We start from the raw sequence: 18,001 nt of genomic DNA, 5'->3' as shown, positions 1-18,001 counted from the left end.
ACCTGAGGGGGCACTAGCATGATAAGAACTTTGAGATGGAAAGGTGCTTTGCATACCTTGCATAACTCGCATAGGAGGGGTTGTCAGCAAGGGTGGCATTTAGTTTGTTTGACCATAAGGAGGAACCATATGGGATGCAGGAGCCAAGCCTTGTTGAAGTGTCGGGGCGAGGCTCTGTTGCAATTTTCGCAGTCCCTTCAGATAGTAGCACTCCTTGTCATCATGGCCGGACTTCTCATAGAAGTGATAGCAAGTTCGAAGCGAGCATTCCTGTGGAGGATGCCCAAGAGAATGACAGGAGGTACACCAAACCATAGCTTTAGTCTCTTGATGAGCTTTGAGCTCCTTCAGCTCGCGCTTGATATTGTCCATCCGAAGCTTCTTGATGTGGAAGCTTATCCTGCCAAACAGAGAATAATCTCTCCTCTTGAAGAGATCAGAGGGACTTTCTAAAAAGATTGAGTGGATGGTGCAGACGTGTTGTGCATAAACTCAAGATGCTAGAATCAAGACGAATGACCACACAAAGTAGATGATGATCCCAATAACTCCAAACAGCCATGGATATATACAACCATAAAGAGTCACCAACGGCTCACAAATATCCAATCCAGCTAAGTCTATCTCCTAACTGTGGTCGTGGTGGTCTGGCCCCACGTCGGCTAGACTACCACCCGTATGCCTGCCACGTGTGACACCCCAGGCGAAAGTCCGTCCAGTGTGAACCCCAGCCCAACTGCAACTAATTGCCTGTCCAGTGCCTGTGACACTGTAGCCCTGCAACACATTTCAGTTCCCTTAAATGTATGGAAGGCTTCCCTTGGATCTTTATGGCTATCTATGACAGCCATTGGCTTCTATACAGTTGTGTACTACATTCCTTTAAAAAAAATGATGTACTTTCACTGCAAAAAAATGATGCTTCCTCAACTTCACTCACTCTTTTAAATGATGGACCAGAACTTCCATCAATGGATCATCATCCCTTTGATTGCCCACAAACATGCACACTCTCTCGTAAAAGTTACTAATGGATTCCACTTCTGGGAGAAGAGGTGCTGATGTTGGTCTTTTTTTGCTTTGATTTTCCTCAGCCTGCCTCCTGAGTAAGGATAAAGCATGGTAAGCCTGAGAGACTATGAAAATTGCAACTTTTTTAACCCTGATACAAGGATGCATAAGAATTACCACAGGTGATGTGTTAAAATGGGGCTTTGACTGCTGCAGCTTTCCCTCATATGTACCAATATCTTTGAAGACACCTGCAAACAGGAGAGAAATGAGCTCTTAAACTCTCACACCTGAAAACAAGCAAATCAATCATTCTTGAATGACTTCAAAATTAGTCCTCCCTTGCTTACACAGAGACACACCACATGAACTCCTATATGACATCTTTCTCTGATTTTATTTCATTAGATATGCTTAATATTGATGGTTATATACAAACATGTGTGAGAATGCAAATGAGCATATGCACAGACACACAAATAAGAAACTTCAATTTCCTCAAATTAAAATCATGTCCTACAGGTGAATGAAGGATAGTACGCTAACTTGCTGCAGGATTTGAAAGCTCAGCCTCACAGGAAGTGGAAGGCTGACTGCATTATGAGATGCTTCAATGTTACAATGTCTTCTTGCAATCTGATATGATACCATTAAAGAGCATAGGTTACTAGATCCTCTGCCAATGGACAATATGTCCTCCCTCAATAATTCGGTCCTCCCTCAATAATTTGGCAATAGCCGGGGTATTGAACGAGGGCAACAGCGGGCTATACCTTTGTCAAATAACCAAACAAGAACAACAATGGTGGACTTGTTATTGGACAAGATTCATGCACAGACGGACACTATTTGTCTAACGAGGTTTCTAACTTTGTTCCTTGGGGTATCACTACTGAATGTAGCCAGACTACTGTGCAGCACCAGTTTCATATGGATGGTGGACTAGGCAGTGGACTATCCAAGTCATGGGTAAGTGGACTACTGGATGTGACTACTACACGCCACCTTTTGTGCCTCTCATATTTTGGAGTTGGTTCATGCTGATCTTGCAAGTCCTATGGAGGTTGAAGATGGAGGTGAATTTATATGATTTGATTGTTCTCTCTCTCATTTAAGGGCATTCAAAGGAAAACCTTCTCACTGACATCCCTCAACAGAATGGTGTTGTGGAGAGGAAGAATATAACAATAAAGGAGATAGCAAGCACTCTCTTGCATCATTCCTCTCCCTCCCCCATTTTGGTGTGAAGTTGTGGCTACATCATTTTATCTTTTCAATCCTTCTCTCACAAAACCAGTGGACGACATCAGTCCAGAGGAGGTATTTATAGGTCATAAACGTACTGTCTCACATTTTCATATGTTTTGTTGTGTTGCTCATGTTCATGCTGGATCAAAGAAAAGGGCTTTTGATGCAAAATCCAAACAGATGATCTTTTGTAGGTTTGCCTCTTGCTCAAAAAGATTCGATGCTTGTGAGGATCATGTCTACTTGTTGAAGAAGCACTATATAGTCGCAAATAGGCACACAAGGCTTGGTATTAAAAGATGGACAGCTTTGTCATTTGTCAATGCTAACCTCTATGTGCTTCTCAAATATGATGATATTTTTAGCATCTAGTACTGGATTATATTATTCTCAATTTCAGAGAAGGATCTTGTTGGTTGAGTGAAAACTCAACACGTGTCTACCTTTGCTATGAAAAACCTTTTTTTGCTGCGTCATTTTCTTGGTTTGAAAGTAGTGCATTTTCTTGATGGCATTTTCATCTCTAAAAAGAAGTATGTTCAATGTTTTTTGAAGAAGTATTGTGTGAGGAATCGCTCTCTCATTTCTTTTCCTATGGATCCAGATTTCAAGTCAGCCAAGGATGATGATACTCCTTTGGTGGATACTATAGAGTACAAGCAGCCTATTGGTAACTTCTCTATTATTTTTGCCATGACATGAGAGCTTGAGTCAGTTTTCTAGTCAATATCATCTCTCTCATTGGCAGGGAGCTCATCAAGTACTTTAGTATATTTGTGGCACTATGGACTATGGAAATCACTCCACTACTGGTGATATTCTTGTTGGTTATAGTGATTAGGATTGAGTAAGTTGTTTTGACACATGGAGATCCACTACCGGTTATTGCTTTCTCTTTGATAATTTTCTCATCTCATTGGAATTGTCAGAAGCAAAACACCGTGCTGTACCTTCTTCCACTGAAGCTGTATTTGATAGACTTTGAAGCATCTTGTCATTGCACCTTGTTGGTTAAAGTGATTAGGATTGAGTAAGTTGTTTTGACACATGGAGATCCACTACCGGTTATTGCTTTCTCTTTGATAATTTTCTCATCTCATTGGAATTGTTAGAGGCAAAACACCGTGCTGTATCTTCTTCCACTGAAGCTGTATGAGTTAGATAGACTTTGAAGCATCTTGTCATTGCACCTTCGTATCCTACCACTATATATTAATTTAGATTCTCATAGTGCTATTGTTCTATCACATAACCTTGTTGTTGTGGCGGAACTAAACACATTGATGTTCATTACCACCTCATTACCACTTTGTTGGGATTACATAGAGGATGGTTACATTAGCTTGGAGTATTGTCCACCCTAAATAGTCTTGCAGACCTTCTCACCAAGCCTCTACCTTGACCTTGGCTGGATTATCTTGTTCTGGTATGTGTGGAATTGCATCACCCGTCTAGCAGTTAAGAGGAGGTGTTGGAGATACATTATCACCATATGGTGGCATCCTAGGTTGAATATAGCATGGTTGTATGGCCATATTGGCCTTAAATATGCGTTTTAGTCCATTTCTAGGCTTTTGGCCCTATTGTGGTCCAGTTGTCCCTTTTTTCACTTTTTTGGATTTCTAAGTTACTATATAGTATATATGTGCCCATAGCCGACTATTTTCACTTATCCAATTGTGTGAGCTCTCTTTTGTTATTAAGTTATTGTTCTTGGGTTATTCTCTCTCGTTCTCTTACACTCTTGTGTGTCTCTTTGCATTTCTCTCCTCATTCCTTTAGCTGTGAACTTGGGCCATACAGCCCCAATTTGCCAGAGTGGTATAGTTGTTATTATAGGAATTTGACCGCACTGTGGTTCACAATCCACGTGAACAATGTGCCAAAGAAAATTATTGAGTAGTTGGAAAATGGGGGAATTACTAGGGGCATCTCTCATGATTTTCTTAATGCAAGTTTGTTTGGGCAGTGACATGTGGCAGACATAGGGAGTGGAGGTCTAGATGACACTATGGCCAATTGACCGCCACCACAGTTTGGAGATAGGCGTAGCTAGATTGTCAAAGATATTTGTGTTAGCCATTGACTGCTCTTTATGATTGTATATATGCTCAGTTGGTTCTATTCGTCAAATGCATTATAGACGTTTTAAGAGTCTAGACTCTAGAGTGTCGAGTTTTGTGTTCATCATAGTACTTGCATGTCTGCACTCTCCCCACACACTTGGAGCCTCGACACCCTCGTTGTACGCGCGAGTCCTCGGGTTGGAGCTGGTGTGTTGTCAACCAGAGTCTATACTAGTCCATGACTTAGTCAAGTTCCATTGTGTTGGGAGTCTATTGTTGTGTCATTTGAGTTTGTTTCATATTGCTCTATTGTGTTCATTTCTATGTTTGGAGTGAGGTTTTTTGCACATTGCACTGAGGAGCACCCACAATAGAGAGCACGACATACTTGTCCTTCTACAAGTGCTCTCATGCCAGGTGGGACCTCAATTAAAGTCTCACTTCATTGAGCATACATGGTCTAGTTTGCTAGTTTTGACTCGTCTTGTCCAACCTCGTCTAGTCCACATTCGCCTTCATCCAGTTCTAATGCTCTTTCCGTCAAGCTTGGATGGCTTAGTAAATAAATGGTACAGTTCTTCGACACTAAGGCAACACTTCTTTGAAGCTTTTAGACCAGGTGACTTTCAAGATAAGGTCCTAGATGAGTTGGTAAACTTGGTGCTCCAACCTGATGAGACATTTGCAAAACTCATGACAAGAACGAAGTCTTTAGTTGCCAAGCTTCCCCAGCAACCAGGGGAATTCATGGTCAAGAAGTGGGTGGAGAAGGCTTTGCCCAAGACTTCTCAACAGAAGTTACGAGAGACCCTCCAAGGCTGGAGGAGGTTTTCACTCTTGCTACTAGGATAGAAGGGGCAAGGAGGCTATCCAAGGACCCCCCTCAAGTAGAGACTGCCGCAATTCTCATGGCAAGTGCATCCAACCCCTTGATTTCTATATGTAGGGAACTCAGAGCCTTGAAACTACAACAAGCCCTTCAAGAGAAGAGGTCCTTCTCTCTTTGACAAGAGAATTCCCGAGAAGATTTGAACCAAATCAAAAGACAGCTAGTAGAGCTCCAGGCCAATATCAAACCGCTGTATAAAAGCAAGGGCTCGATGGGTATCCTTGTAGCCTGAAAACGTGTCAAACTTAATTGTTTGACCCCCATCCTTGAACTCCTTGGTCTTCTTTCTTTTTTTCTCATTGTCTGAATTGTCTGAAGAGTACGTGGTCTCCTCCTTTGAACCACTAGATTACATTTTGTGCTCTTTAGACTTTTTCTTGGATCTTCTTGTCTTACTTTTCTTGCTTTTCTTGGTCTTTCTCTGCTTCTTCCGCTTTTTATCATCCTCATTGGAGCTAGAGGAAGGAGGACTATCGGAAATGTCTGAGGATGAAGGAAAATCGGGGTCATCCTCAACAACGAACACATTCTTGGATCTGCTAGCCACCTAGAAAAACAATTTCTTGCCCAAATAATGAGGGTACTCCGTTGATTTACTTTTCTTTAGAGTGCTTTGTGCTTTTCATCAATTGACTAATCTTCTTATCAAGAGCTTCATCAAACTCTTTTTGCGAGTACAGTTTTTGCTTTGCTGCACTTGGCTTTGCTTTCTGCTTCATTGTCGACTTGAGAAGTGCATGGACGGCATCTCACCATTGTGAGTGAACTTCATCAAGTGTATGATTCTTCAGGTTCTTCAAATACTTCGAGTACTTGATCAATCTTTTCACACACATGTCAACTTGCAGTTGATGTCGGTACTCTGTGTTGTCGAGATCCCCCGCAGAAAGTTTACAATGGTCTCTTGAATCATCAAAAGAAGCCTTACTTCAGTTGGAGTCTCCATTGGTTTCTTCTCTTCCCCCGTTGGGATTTGGGTTTTCTTCATCTCCTCGATTGGGTGGTTATGTATGACATTAGTCTTGACAACCAACATTCAAAAGTAAGAAAGCTTTCAAAGAGATGATTTGGTCCTTATGTGGTTAACCATGTACATGGGAATGGTACATAATTGAAGATTCCCGTTGCACGAAAAAGGATCAAGTTGTTCAAAAGAAGTGAAAATTCCTTTGACTCACAAGAAAGTCAAAATGAAGATGATGATAAACATGCTATGGATGAGGATGAAGGAAGAGAGGATGATGCGTTAGACTTTATTGAAGATGAAAATGAGATTGACATGTATGTTGACTTGAGTAAAGATTGAACCTGCAAAGAGAGATGAGTGGCACATGCCAAAGGATGTGCAGGTCTAGAGGGGGTAGATGTCGCGATGTGGCAGGTGCATAATGTGAAACTAAAATATCTACTTCACTCTTAATGCTTTTGTTTTGTGGGACCATATGCAACAATGTACATAGTGTTGTATGTGTGAAAACAGTTGCCACGGTTGCAATCGTGTAAATACCTTACCGAGGAGACGAGGCCCTAGTAGACGTGGCACAGTTGCGTGTTTTGTCACCTTAAAACATACCTGATTTGTTTCAGGTATGTTTTAAGCGTTTCAAAGTGGAAATATCAAATATCAAGCGTTTCAAAGTGGCACGCTCGCCTTACCTAGAAAGTCACTATGGAAATGTACATTTGGAAATGTACAAATGGAAATGTACAAATATCAAGCGTTTCAAAGTGGCACGCTCGCCTTACCTAGAAAGTCACTATGGGCGATCTCGGTCAAGAGTAGTAGGTTTCATGTGTAGCCGTAAAAGATGTATCCCAAGTGCTTTCCAAGTGGAAAATGGAGATTCAGGATGAAATTTGAGCCCAAGGGAAAATTTCCACAAATTTAGGGATTTTTTTCAGCTCGTGTGGGCTTTTTACATGAAAAAAGGACATTTTAGGGCTAAAAATGGTCAAAATGGCCCAAAAATAGCTCAAAATGCAACATCAACGACGGCACCGATATTGCTCAAGCTTGAGGGTGCTTATAGAGCAAAAAATGAGCTCCTTTGGAGATCTACTGAAGGAGATACAGCAGTTCTAATGCAAGATGCTAGTGCAGTCCTGTGTTGATTCTACCTCGTGTTCAAGCTTGTGAGGGTTTTCTCTCTTCAAATAAGCATTTGGTCTTGTCTAATAAAGTGTTTAAGCTTCCATGGAATGGTCTCAACAAAAAAATTAGGGTTTTTAATAGGGTGAATGAGCATTGTGCAATTGGGAGCAAGGCTACACCAAATGATCACAAACACAAGAGTTTTGAGTTGATCCTGGTTCTTTTCTAGAGTGAGGCTTTCATGGCTGGAGTTTTTTTCTTTTCAAGTGTGTCTTTTGCTTCATAGATTCTACAATTCACTTGATTTTGATCCGAACTCTCTCACGGTCAGAGGCCCCGTACTTTCCTAGCCGCACTGCATACTTCTTGACACTATACTCATCTACTTCAATCTCTTGTGATTGCTTCCATTTGGGAAACATTTCATTTCAATCTAAGGTCTTCTATGACTGTCCTAGCTTTCTTAGATGGGCTTCAACCAGTTTGGGTGCATGACTTGCACATTATTGTAATTGATACAAAGTTTTTATTTTCACCAAGAGGAAATTGTTTGTGTTTATTATAGAAGGTTGCCTCACAAATGAACACATCGTCCCACATGAATGATGTGGTGTGCTTACTGTACTTCCAAATTAAGAAAGTACAAAATGGTAAGTAAGAAAAGCGATTCATAAGATTTGTAGAAAGCAAGGAGCATGGAGTTTGGATAAGTGACCTGTGAATGATGGACCGTGCTTGGACCTTGAGGGATGAAATCATGGGAGGGGGAGGAATGGATGAGTCATCCTGTAGCAGGCTATAGTTTCATTTTCATAGGACACACAATCAATACAGTTGGTTGGTCTGATTCACACTAGATGGACTCTCTAGGTTGGGCAGCGACACGTGGCAGGGATACGATGGTGGTCTAGTGGACATTGTGGCCAGGTCACCACCACCAATCAGTTTGGAGATAGACTTGGATGGCTAACATTTATGAGCCGTTGGTGGCTCTTTATGGTGGGACATGAGTAGTAGCTGTTGGGTCACGATCATCATCTTCTTCATATATGGTCCATATGGTCTAGCGTCATCGGCTAGAGTAGCGAGTCTATACACACAGCACGTCTGCACCATCCCTGCACATCTGAGCCTCGACACCCCATTGTATTTGTGAGTTATGGGCTGGAGCTGAGTGTGCTGCCACGCCAGAGTCTGTATCGGTTCTTTGAGATAGTCGAGTCCTTATGTTCTAGTCTGCTGTTGTGTCTCTGTGTTGATCAGCTGTTATCTATTGTTTCCTTTGTTTTCATTTTGTTTTGAGTGAGATGTCACGCACATTGTACTGAGGAGCACCCACTGTAGAGAGCACGACACACTATCCGCGCTACAGGTGCTCTTATTTTTGGAACGCTCGGTGGGACCTCAACTAAAGTCTCACTCTCTGTTGAGGTGCAAATCAAGGAGCTAGCGGGGTTTTACCTAGCCTCGCCTACTTCGCCTTGCCCAGTGCACCCTGTTGTTGGTCCTCTCTCGCCCTGGTCCAACCAAGCTCTCGTCCTGGTCTAGTCGTTCCTCGTCCTTGGTCTAGTCCTTCCTCGTCCGTGGTCTAGTTCTTCCTCGTCCTAGTCCTCTCTCGCCCCGGTCCAACAAAGCTCTTGTCGTAGTCTAGTCCTTCCTCATCCCTGGTCTAGTCCTTCCTCGTCCTGGTCCAGCTAGGCGGTCCAGTCACTTGCCTGGTCTAGTAGAGTCTAGACCTGTGTTCAGCTAGTTAAAGGTCTTCTTGCCCAAAGATTGGTTGGGTTTGTGGTCACTGTATGACACATACAAGGGGTTCATTAGAGCGTCAAAGCGCACTACTAAGTTCTCTGAAGCACTACAACAAAAGACGTCAACCCTTGGTACCTAGTCGAAGTCCACCAACCTCATCACCCATACCTCCACATACGGCTCCATCCGGTTCTACATCTTCCAGGTCACCTTCCCCGGTAAAGCTCTCTCCCATTTTGTTACAGCAAGCTATTCAGCAATGGGCTCCTGATCAAAAGTCCAAGGAGCCGTTGATCAGTGTTTTGGCCAAGGTAAACATCAAGTTTCCTACTTTCAAGGGACTCTCTTCAGAAGATGCAGACGACCATGCAAGGAGGTTTGTATCTCTCCGTAGAGGTCGTGGTCTTAATAGAGAAGATGCTTATTTAGTACTCTTTCCATCTAACAGATAAATGGTACAGTCAGTTTGCAGAGAACCATTTTGCAACTTCAGCAGCTTTAAGACAACAGTTTTGTGCAGCATTCAGGCCAGGTGACTACCAGGAAAAGGTTTTGGATGAGTTGGCCAACATGGTGCTCCAGCCAAAGGAGACTTTTGCAGAACTCATGACTAAAACCAAGTCTCTGGTTGCCAAGCTTCCTCAGCAACCAAGGGAATTATGGTTAAGAAGTGGGTGGAGAAGGCTCTTCCCAAAACTTCCCAGCACAGCAGTTAGCACCAATCCTCAACCACCCCCTTCCGCCCATGTGGTTACCACTCAAGAGAAGTTGCAGTTGGTAGAGGAGCCAGCAAGCATCCTCACCCGGGCCCAAAGAGCCGCTCTCGGTCTTAGTATTCCAACACGTTCAACTCCCCCACACATTCTCTCAGCAGTGGATACTCTGCCTTCAGCTGGCGCCAAGCCCTCACTCAGTGACAAGCAAGAATCTAAATCTTTGCTCTCCAATATTGATGAAGCCTTCTTGGAAGCAGTGTCTGATCTACAACATTTCCAGGTACCAGAAAAGCCACTGGAAGAAAAAGAAAAGCCTACAGCAGAGACAATCTTGAAAAACACTTTTCAACACTCTATGACATGCTGCAGCTTGATGCGAGTTTTCGAAGTGACACCCTTACAATTATTCAATCACTTTACCCTGGAGCAAGTCCTAGTGGCGGGCACCTCCCAGTGCGACCATCAGAGCCCTATATGATATCCAATCCCATTGCTCCCCTCATTGATTATAGAAGCCCTCGCCTGACAGTGTTCGTCTTGGGTCGACAATTTTTCAGGAGTAATTGTGGATGGTGGATCTGGCATCAATATGATGCTTGAGTTCACTATGATGGCTTTAGACCTGCAGCCTACTCAACCTGTCCCCTTCACAATAACATTGGCCGACCAGAGGACAGTATACCCTGTGGGCATAGTGGAAAAGGTGCCTCTGCAGGTACAATATTTCACTTCTTGTTTGGATATTGTTGTGGTTCGTCTTCCACAGGTGGAGGGCGGATTTCCATTGCTCATCGGTAGACCATGGGTGCGACACACTAAAGCACTTCATGATTGGGGAAACGATGCCATGTGGATACATACTCCTGGCTCCCAGATGCAACCCATTCACCTAGCAGGAGGCGTGGATCCCGTCGTGCAACATAGTTCTTTGTCCCTAGAAACTAGCCTGGAATTGGAACAACCTACTCCACCTGACGGGTCAGACGAGGATCTGTTGGAGTGGTTGGATGCTACCAAATCTATGCCTTGTTATGGAGTCTCTATTCACTCTTTGCCTGAAGGTACACCCTCTTCCAATGTTTCCATAGTAGGTAAACCTAATGAGCCACCTAAACCAGCAGTATGTAAACCTAATGAGCCACCTGAGCCAGCTCAAAAGGTAAGGGTCACAAAAGCAACTCCCTGTGCGCCCTTGGTGGAAGCCTTTGGATTTGGTGAGCCTATGAAGAATCATAGAAGCGGGAAGAAATCTCCCCTACAGGAGTTCACCTCCCTTCACCATCAGCCCCAGTGTCTGCTTCTCCGACAAAGACAAAGCTCTCCTTTGTGTCTAGCAAAATCCCTTCACAAAGCTGCCTCAAGACGAGAAACAACAAAAACAATGTTGATCTCAGGCTTGGTCGTGATCATGTTATCTCTTTGCTCGAGTGCCATCTCCCCTCACTACTCCTCCCTCCCTCCTCGCCCTTCGCCCCTCCCCCCTCTCCCAACTCGTCCACCCCCCTCTCCCAACTCGCCCCTCCCCCAAGTCGTCCAAGTCGCCCCTCCCCCTCTCTCCCAACTCGCCCCCCATCCCCCCTTGCCCAACTCGCCTTACTCAAGCTTATGGTCATCCCTCTTTTCGAGAAGAGTGCTGTTGCAGAAAGTGTTGCAAGGTTCATCTGCAAGCATGGACACGTCATAGATAGCTGGATCCAAACCGAGCATATCTCTTTGCTGCGGAGCCTTATTCTGTTTTGCCGATTGGGATTCTTAGACTATGCAATCATACTCAGTTCCCGCCTACTCAAAGACTTAAGTTGTTTGCAAGCAGTGCAGTCTTTTTAACTCCAAATTTGGGCCTAGAACCTGCTTCAAGAAAGATGTAAAGATGTAGTACCCAGTGGTTTTCTTTCACAAATTTTCAGGTTTTTCCTCTCACGGAGACGATGAGTGGTCTTATGGTGGGCAACCTATAGCAGGCAACACTGTCACTTCACACGACACACAGTTAGTACAGTTGGTTGGTCTGGTTCACACTGGACGGACTCTCTCGGCTGGGCAGCGACACGTGGCAGGGATACAATGGTGGTCTAGTGGACATCGTGGCCAGGTCACCACCACCAATCAGTTTGGAGATAGACTTGGATGGCTGACATTTATGAGCCGTTGGTGGCTCTTTATGGTGGGACATGAGTAGTACCTGTTGGGTCATGATTATCATCTTCTTCATATATGGTCCTTATGGTCCAGTGTCGTCGGCTAGAGTAGCGAGTCTATACACACAACACGTCTGCACCATCCCTGCACATCTGAGCCTTGACACCCATTGTGCCTTTGAGTTCTGGGCTGGAGCTGAGTGTGCTGTCTGCCACACCAGAGTCTGTATCGGTTCTTTGAGATAGTCGAGTCCTTATGTTCTGGTCTGCTATTATGTCTCTGTGTTGATCAGCTGTTATCTATTGTTTCCTTTGTTTTCATTCTGTTTTGAGTGAGATGTCACGCACATTGCACTGAGGAGCACCCACTGTAGAGAGCACGACACACTATCCGCGCTACACATCCTTTACGCTTTAATTATGGAGGTATAGTATATACAGTGCAATGAAAGCCTTGACGCTTGACTCTTGGTGATGTACCAATGAATGGCACAAAGCATGATGGACCATCGCAAGAGGTTGTAAAAGCTCAAGAACTTGGCTTTAAATGCTTCATAAATGGCTCCCTAAAACATTCTGTAACAACTATTAATGTCCAACAATCTATTCCAAGAGTTAACAGCAGCCCACACAACAATATGATTAGGTCACACAACTGCACCATACAACCCCTACTTTAAAGGAGCCTCATACACCATGTGAGGTAGGACTGTAGAAACAATTAAAGGAATGCTGGCACAGGTCAAATTACAGGAGAGGACTCCAAACCCTACAATTTCAAAGTCTAAGTTACAAGTTTTCCATCATCAATTGTTAAGGAAATTTTCTTATAGATACATGGAATAATCACTTGCAAATTCATTATTTCTGAATCCCTCCTACCTCAGCAGAAAAAGGAGGGCAGGAGCGACATTGTTTACGTCGAAGGGATCTAGCCAGCAGCTTTTCTTTTAGCCTATCTTGTAGTTCTTTCCTCAAAGTAAGGAATTGCCTTGTCCATTCAAACGCCTACTCTATGCAAAAGCTTAGTCAGGCTTGCTAGTTCTATCAAAAGAAAATAAATGCCATGGAACAATAGCTATCAGATGATGCAAGGAGAGAAAATATTCACCTTTTAAGTTAAGCATTCGCAATAGAATCATGGTTTCATTAACAAGAAAATACAACCGTCACCTTGCCCCTTGATTGAAAATATTTGATAGTGACCTAGATTGACTTCTTGTTTTCCCCATTTGCACATATACTTGCAAATAGTACTCTAAATTAAGAAGTTTTTTCCATGCCGATACAGAATTCTATGAAGCCACTACAAACCGCTCCCCCCCCCAACAACAGAAAGAAAAGAAAAGAAAACACAGAGTTCAAGCCATATTGTTCAGGTGGTAACAAGCAAAGATGGTCGCAGCTCCCTACTAATCATGATGTCATCTTTCCACTAATCCCATACTCTATGTACTACTGTACCTCCCCAATTATCTTGTAGCATTTTTATTTTCAAATTTTGTCCTCTTTCAGAGTAATGAGAGGACACCCAAATACTTTGATCTGTTGTAGAAATCTCTCTTCTCTTCTCTCTCTCTCTCTCTCTCTCTCTCTCTCTCTCTCTCTCGGAGCTCTTGAAGAAAAGCCCACCCCCCCTCAAGAAGAGAGGTATTTTTCTCAGTGATGATCTCACCCTCTTGCAACTGGCTCACATGAGAGAGGTGATGCCAGAGATTACAACAGCAAGGGAGAAGGGGAAGACTGCCTTCTATAGAGATGGTCGGGTGGTGATTGTAGAGCGACGCTCTACATGATGGTGTGAGACCTATGGGAACATACTCAAGATGGCAGCCTGGAATTGTAATGGATCTTATAGGATGGATGTGGGCGCCTTTGAGGATAGCTTTCGAGACAGGGACATTATATTCTTTTCAAAGACTCATCAGGGCCATGGACAAATGATGCCATATGTGACAGGATATAGCTGGGAGACAGCTTGCCAGACTGACCACAAGATCTGAGCATGGGAGCTGAGGATCAAGGGGAGTAGCAGTATTATTTAGAGAGGAGCTACAACCACTTCTACACATTGTACGAAGAGACGATCATGCTAGATATACGTGGGTGAGGCTGAGGGCCAACACAGGCCGATTTTTATACATTGCCATTTGATACTTTGCCCCCAGTACATCAGTCTATGCTGGGCCTAGAGGCCAATCGCCTTTCTCAATCCTAGAGAAGGACATATGGGAGTTTTCCAAGGATGGTGAAATCATCCTCCTAGGGGACTTCAATGCCCAGACGAGCAATGCTCAGACATTCTTCTATGACACTTCAGAGGAGATGCTTAGAGAGCTCGATGTAGGAGATTTGGGGCTTGATAGACATTCACAGGATAGAAAGCAGACAGAGTATCGGACACATGGTCTGGCGATACTTAATGGCCTATAACGTTTTCCTAGAGCGGCCGGTTTCACATGCTTTCCACACAGGCATGGGGCCAGCACAATGGACTATGTCATGGCACATCTGAGCTTCATCCCCTCCATTCAGGATTTTATAGTAGGACCAAGACCAGTGGGTGTAGCAGTGGATCATGCTCTCTTCACACTTTCCGTCTCCTTTCAGTGCAATATAGCCCAGGTGTCAACACATACCCGCTATACATTTTACATTAGAGACTCACTGTGTTTATATAGAGGAGATCAGTGGAGGAGATCACCACTTTACAGACTCAGACATTGCATGAGGCAGCAGCAAAGGCATACCCTCACACTCAGCCTGCTAATCAGAGACACCATTCTAGGACCATGTTTCAAAACAATTGGTATGATGAGGAGTGTAGAGAGACGAGAGCACGGCTTCAAAGGATCTTCTCCTAGGGGTCATCAATCACAAACAATCTCAGATCGCCTTCAGGCGCCTTGTGCGATGGAAGAAGCGAGCATTCCTAGCTCAAATGGAACGAGACTTATACTAGTTGTTCTTGAGTAGAGACTCAAGAGAGGTATGGCGTTTCTTTCATGAGCACTCCCCTCCCCCAATGATTACGTCTCTTGGTGGGTGGGGTCAGTATGCAACATCCTTATATACGGTCCCTGGACAAACACCCCTTCCAGATCCTCCTGAGCCATGCCAATCTACAAGTACCTTCTTTACCACAGAGATAGTAAATACGGCCATTGACATGATGAGCACCAGGAGGGCTTATGATCATGATGGTCTAGTAGCAGAGCACTTTATACATGCTAGGGATATGTTGGTAGAGGTTCTTGTTCTATTCAATCGTGTCTTGTGTGAGGGTCTACCTGAGTCTACTACTGTGCCTATCGTCAAGGAAGGTGATCCTACACAGCCTAGACTACCGTACTATTATGAATGGGCACACATTAGCACGGTTGTATGCATCTATCCCTGAGCAATAGTTAAGCAGATGGGCAGAGAGTGAGGGCATACAAGCAGCGGGGCAAGCCGGTTTTAGGAGAGGCTTCTCCACTCTTGACCATATTTTGACACTTAGAGCCATCATTGAGGAGGGTAGGGCACATGGAAGAAGGATTTATTGTAGCTTTGTGGATTTCCAAAATCCGCAAAGCTTTTGACATGGTTCCCAGAGCCAGATTGATGCGCAGACTATAGGAGATGGGAGTGCCCATTGAGTTGATTTGGGGGATCATGGGTCTATACAGATCAGTGGAGGGACATGTACGCACTTCGGAGGGGATATCTGATTTAGTTCACTCCACTATTGAAGTGAAACAAGGATGTCCATTGTCTCCTACTCTATGTATATAGGTGAGGTTTCTGATTAACATTGCCAGAGAGGGTGACAGAGGTGCCCAGCTTGCAGGGACATGGATTCCATTGTTGTTATATGCTGATGATATTGTGCTGAATCACCGGAGGGTATGCAACGACACTTGGATGCATTACATAGCTTTGCGGAGGATAGTGGATTGTGTGTAAACCTTGGTAAAACCAAGGTTATGTTGTTTAACACCACACCGCATGGATCAGGAGATCAGCACCTACATTCACTTATGGTCTGGAGACTAAGGAGTACACAGATGCACACTCTTATCTTGGGGTAGTCCTTACTGGGCCAAATTTTTCTTTGAAGAGAGCAGCATAGACTAGACTGACTAGAGCGTATGTGGCCTTGCGAGGATTGAAGAGGATGTGTTCGCAGGTTCCGTTCCAGGAACCCCGAACAAAGCTCTGGCTCTTTGATACCTTGGTCGCTTCAGCTTCAGAGCCAAGCAAGGTTGTATCTAGATGAACGTACGGATCGGTAAGGTACCGTACGTCTGTACAGTACGGTTCCATACCGTACGGCTCCATACTGTACACTTCATTTATATTAGAAAAAAAAAAATCCAAGCTTTTTCAGCGCTTGTTTTTGCCCTTGTTCTGGGTTATTTGGGCTCCTTTTTCAGGAGAGTTTCTCTGCAACAGATACAAGAAGTTATCTACAAAGCCTTGCACAAAGAGAATACGAACTATATTGTATGTTTTTGGCTTTTAAGAAAAATACATACGAATTTTACATACCTAACAACTCAATCCATTGAGTACTACTACGCACACGACAGATCGAATATGTATCGTACCTTACGTACCTTTCCACCTTGGAGCCAAGGTCTCCGTGGCACACGAGATCATTAGAGTGGAGTTAGCGGCCCCCCCTATGGAGATAGAGGCGCTTACCGGATCAGTCTCCTTTATGCACAGCTTATGGGATACTACCAGAGATAGGTATGCCAGATTGGCACTTGAGTCCTCCAGACAATTAGCTTTACAAGGGGACACATCATGCTAGTATGCACAAATGTCATCATGGTTCCATATACATGGATTTAGCATGGACAGCTTGTCTCCCTTCCAGTACTCCCTTGATGCACCATCGTTGTCTCTTACACGGATAGAGATTATTAGACTCATTCACCAGGACCTAACCCAGCTGGATACCAGGAGGACATGGATAGAGCCGACACATGAGTTAGGCACGAAGATGGCTTTATATAGAGAGCATCTTCTCCAACTCACAGGGGTTGGGTTTGTGATTCGACGGATACACATCTATCTCATGGGTTACGGTGTGCCACTGGTCAGATACGTACATCTTCACACCAGCTTGAGATTGAGACTAGTAGATTCAGAGGGATACCAACAACTAGCAGGATATGCCGCCTATGCCATACACAGCCAGAGATGGAGATACATTATATATGTCAGTGTATTACGAGATACGAGGTTGCTTCCACTGTCTATTCAGAGAAGACCTCAGACCCTTCTCGAGAGTCATGAGCTATCAAGACCAATGATGTTGGCCTGTATCTACTTGAGTTACACAGACAAAAAGATAGTTTATTGAGGATATCTAGAGAGAGACAATCGCAGAGACAAATTACTGATTTCTTCACACCAAACACTGGACAGATAGAGCAGCCACCACTGTCACAAAAATACGGAAGCGTAAACTGACATTTAATTGCACTTCAAATACTCGAGAGAATTGGAGAGAGAGAGAGAGAGAGAGAGAGAGAGAGAGAGAGAGAGAGAGAGAGAGAGAGAGAGAGAGACTTCATTGGGGACTAGAAGATGGGCTAGTCCCCCCTCCCATACAAAGAATATCTTTATTACTAAGGGAAATCTTTACAAGCATAGGAATGGGGCAAAAGCTCGTCCTCTATTCTTTCTTTGTTCCTTTTCTCCTTCTGACTGATAGAGTGAGAAAACTACTCTCTGACTACTGAGAGGATTTTCCCTCTGTTATGAGATTTTGGAAAGCTCTCGTAAACGAGAGTCTATCTTCCACAAAACTCCTCGGAAGCTCTCAAAAATGCGAGTCTATCTTCCGCTAACTGTGCCCCTTCATGCATAATCATTCCTGCAATAAAAACAAGGGAGAAACATGCAAAATGCATGCACACATGCTTGCTGTAATTTTTTGCACATAACCTGAAAATGTTACCTGAGCACGTTCCAATGCCGAAGTAGAGACCTTTTTCGCGATGGAATCGCATGGAACTTTGTGTACACGTAGTGTAGGTAGAGAAAAACTAGATTCTATGAGTACTCTGCTGAAATTCACCCTAATAGAGGTGATT

General features: G+C 43.9%; 1 protein-coding gene across 2 annotated transcripts in view; it reads right to left on the bottom strand.

Moving 5' to 3' along the window:
• The window catches only part of LOC147417850 (uncharacterized), a 285,145-nt gene that overhangs the window by 52,087 nt on the left and 215,057 nt on the right, over positions 1-18,001 (bottom strand). Inside the window, exons 10-12 of one of the 2 annotated variants that reach the window (XM_086506721.1) lie at positions 12,792-12,917; positions 1,189-1,262; positions 941-1,102 (exon numbers count right to left, since the gene is read on the bottom strand). In XM_086506721.1, the coding sequence (XP_086362847.1) occupies positions 941-1,102; positions 1,189-1,262; positions 12,792-12,917 (362 nt within the window). The remainder of the gene's footprint in view (positions 1-940; positions 1,103-1,188; positions 1,263-12,791; positions 12,918-18,001) is intronic. The other variant, XM_086506722.1, reaches the window with a different exon arrangement.

The sequence above is a fragment of the Adiantum capillus-veneris genome, chromosome 30, assembly GCF_014529385.1.
Source record: "Adiantum capillus-veneris isolate H3 chromosome 30, ASM1452938v2, whole genome shotgun sequence".
NCBI lineage: Eukaryota > Viridiplantae > Streptophyta > Polypodiopsida > Polypodiales > Pteridaceae > Adiantum > Adiantum capillus-veneris.
The sequence above is the reverse complement of the archived record's forward strand: the minus strand, read 5'-3'. Positions and strand labels throughout refer to the sequence as shown.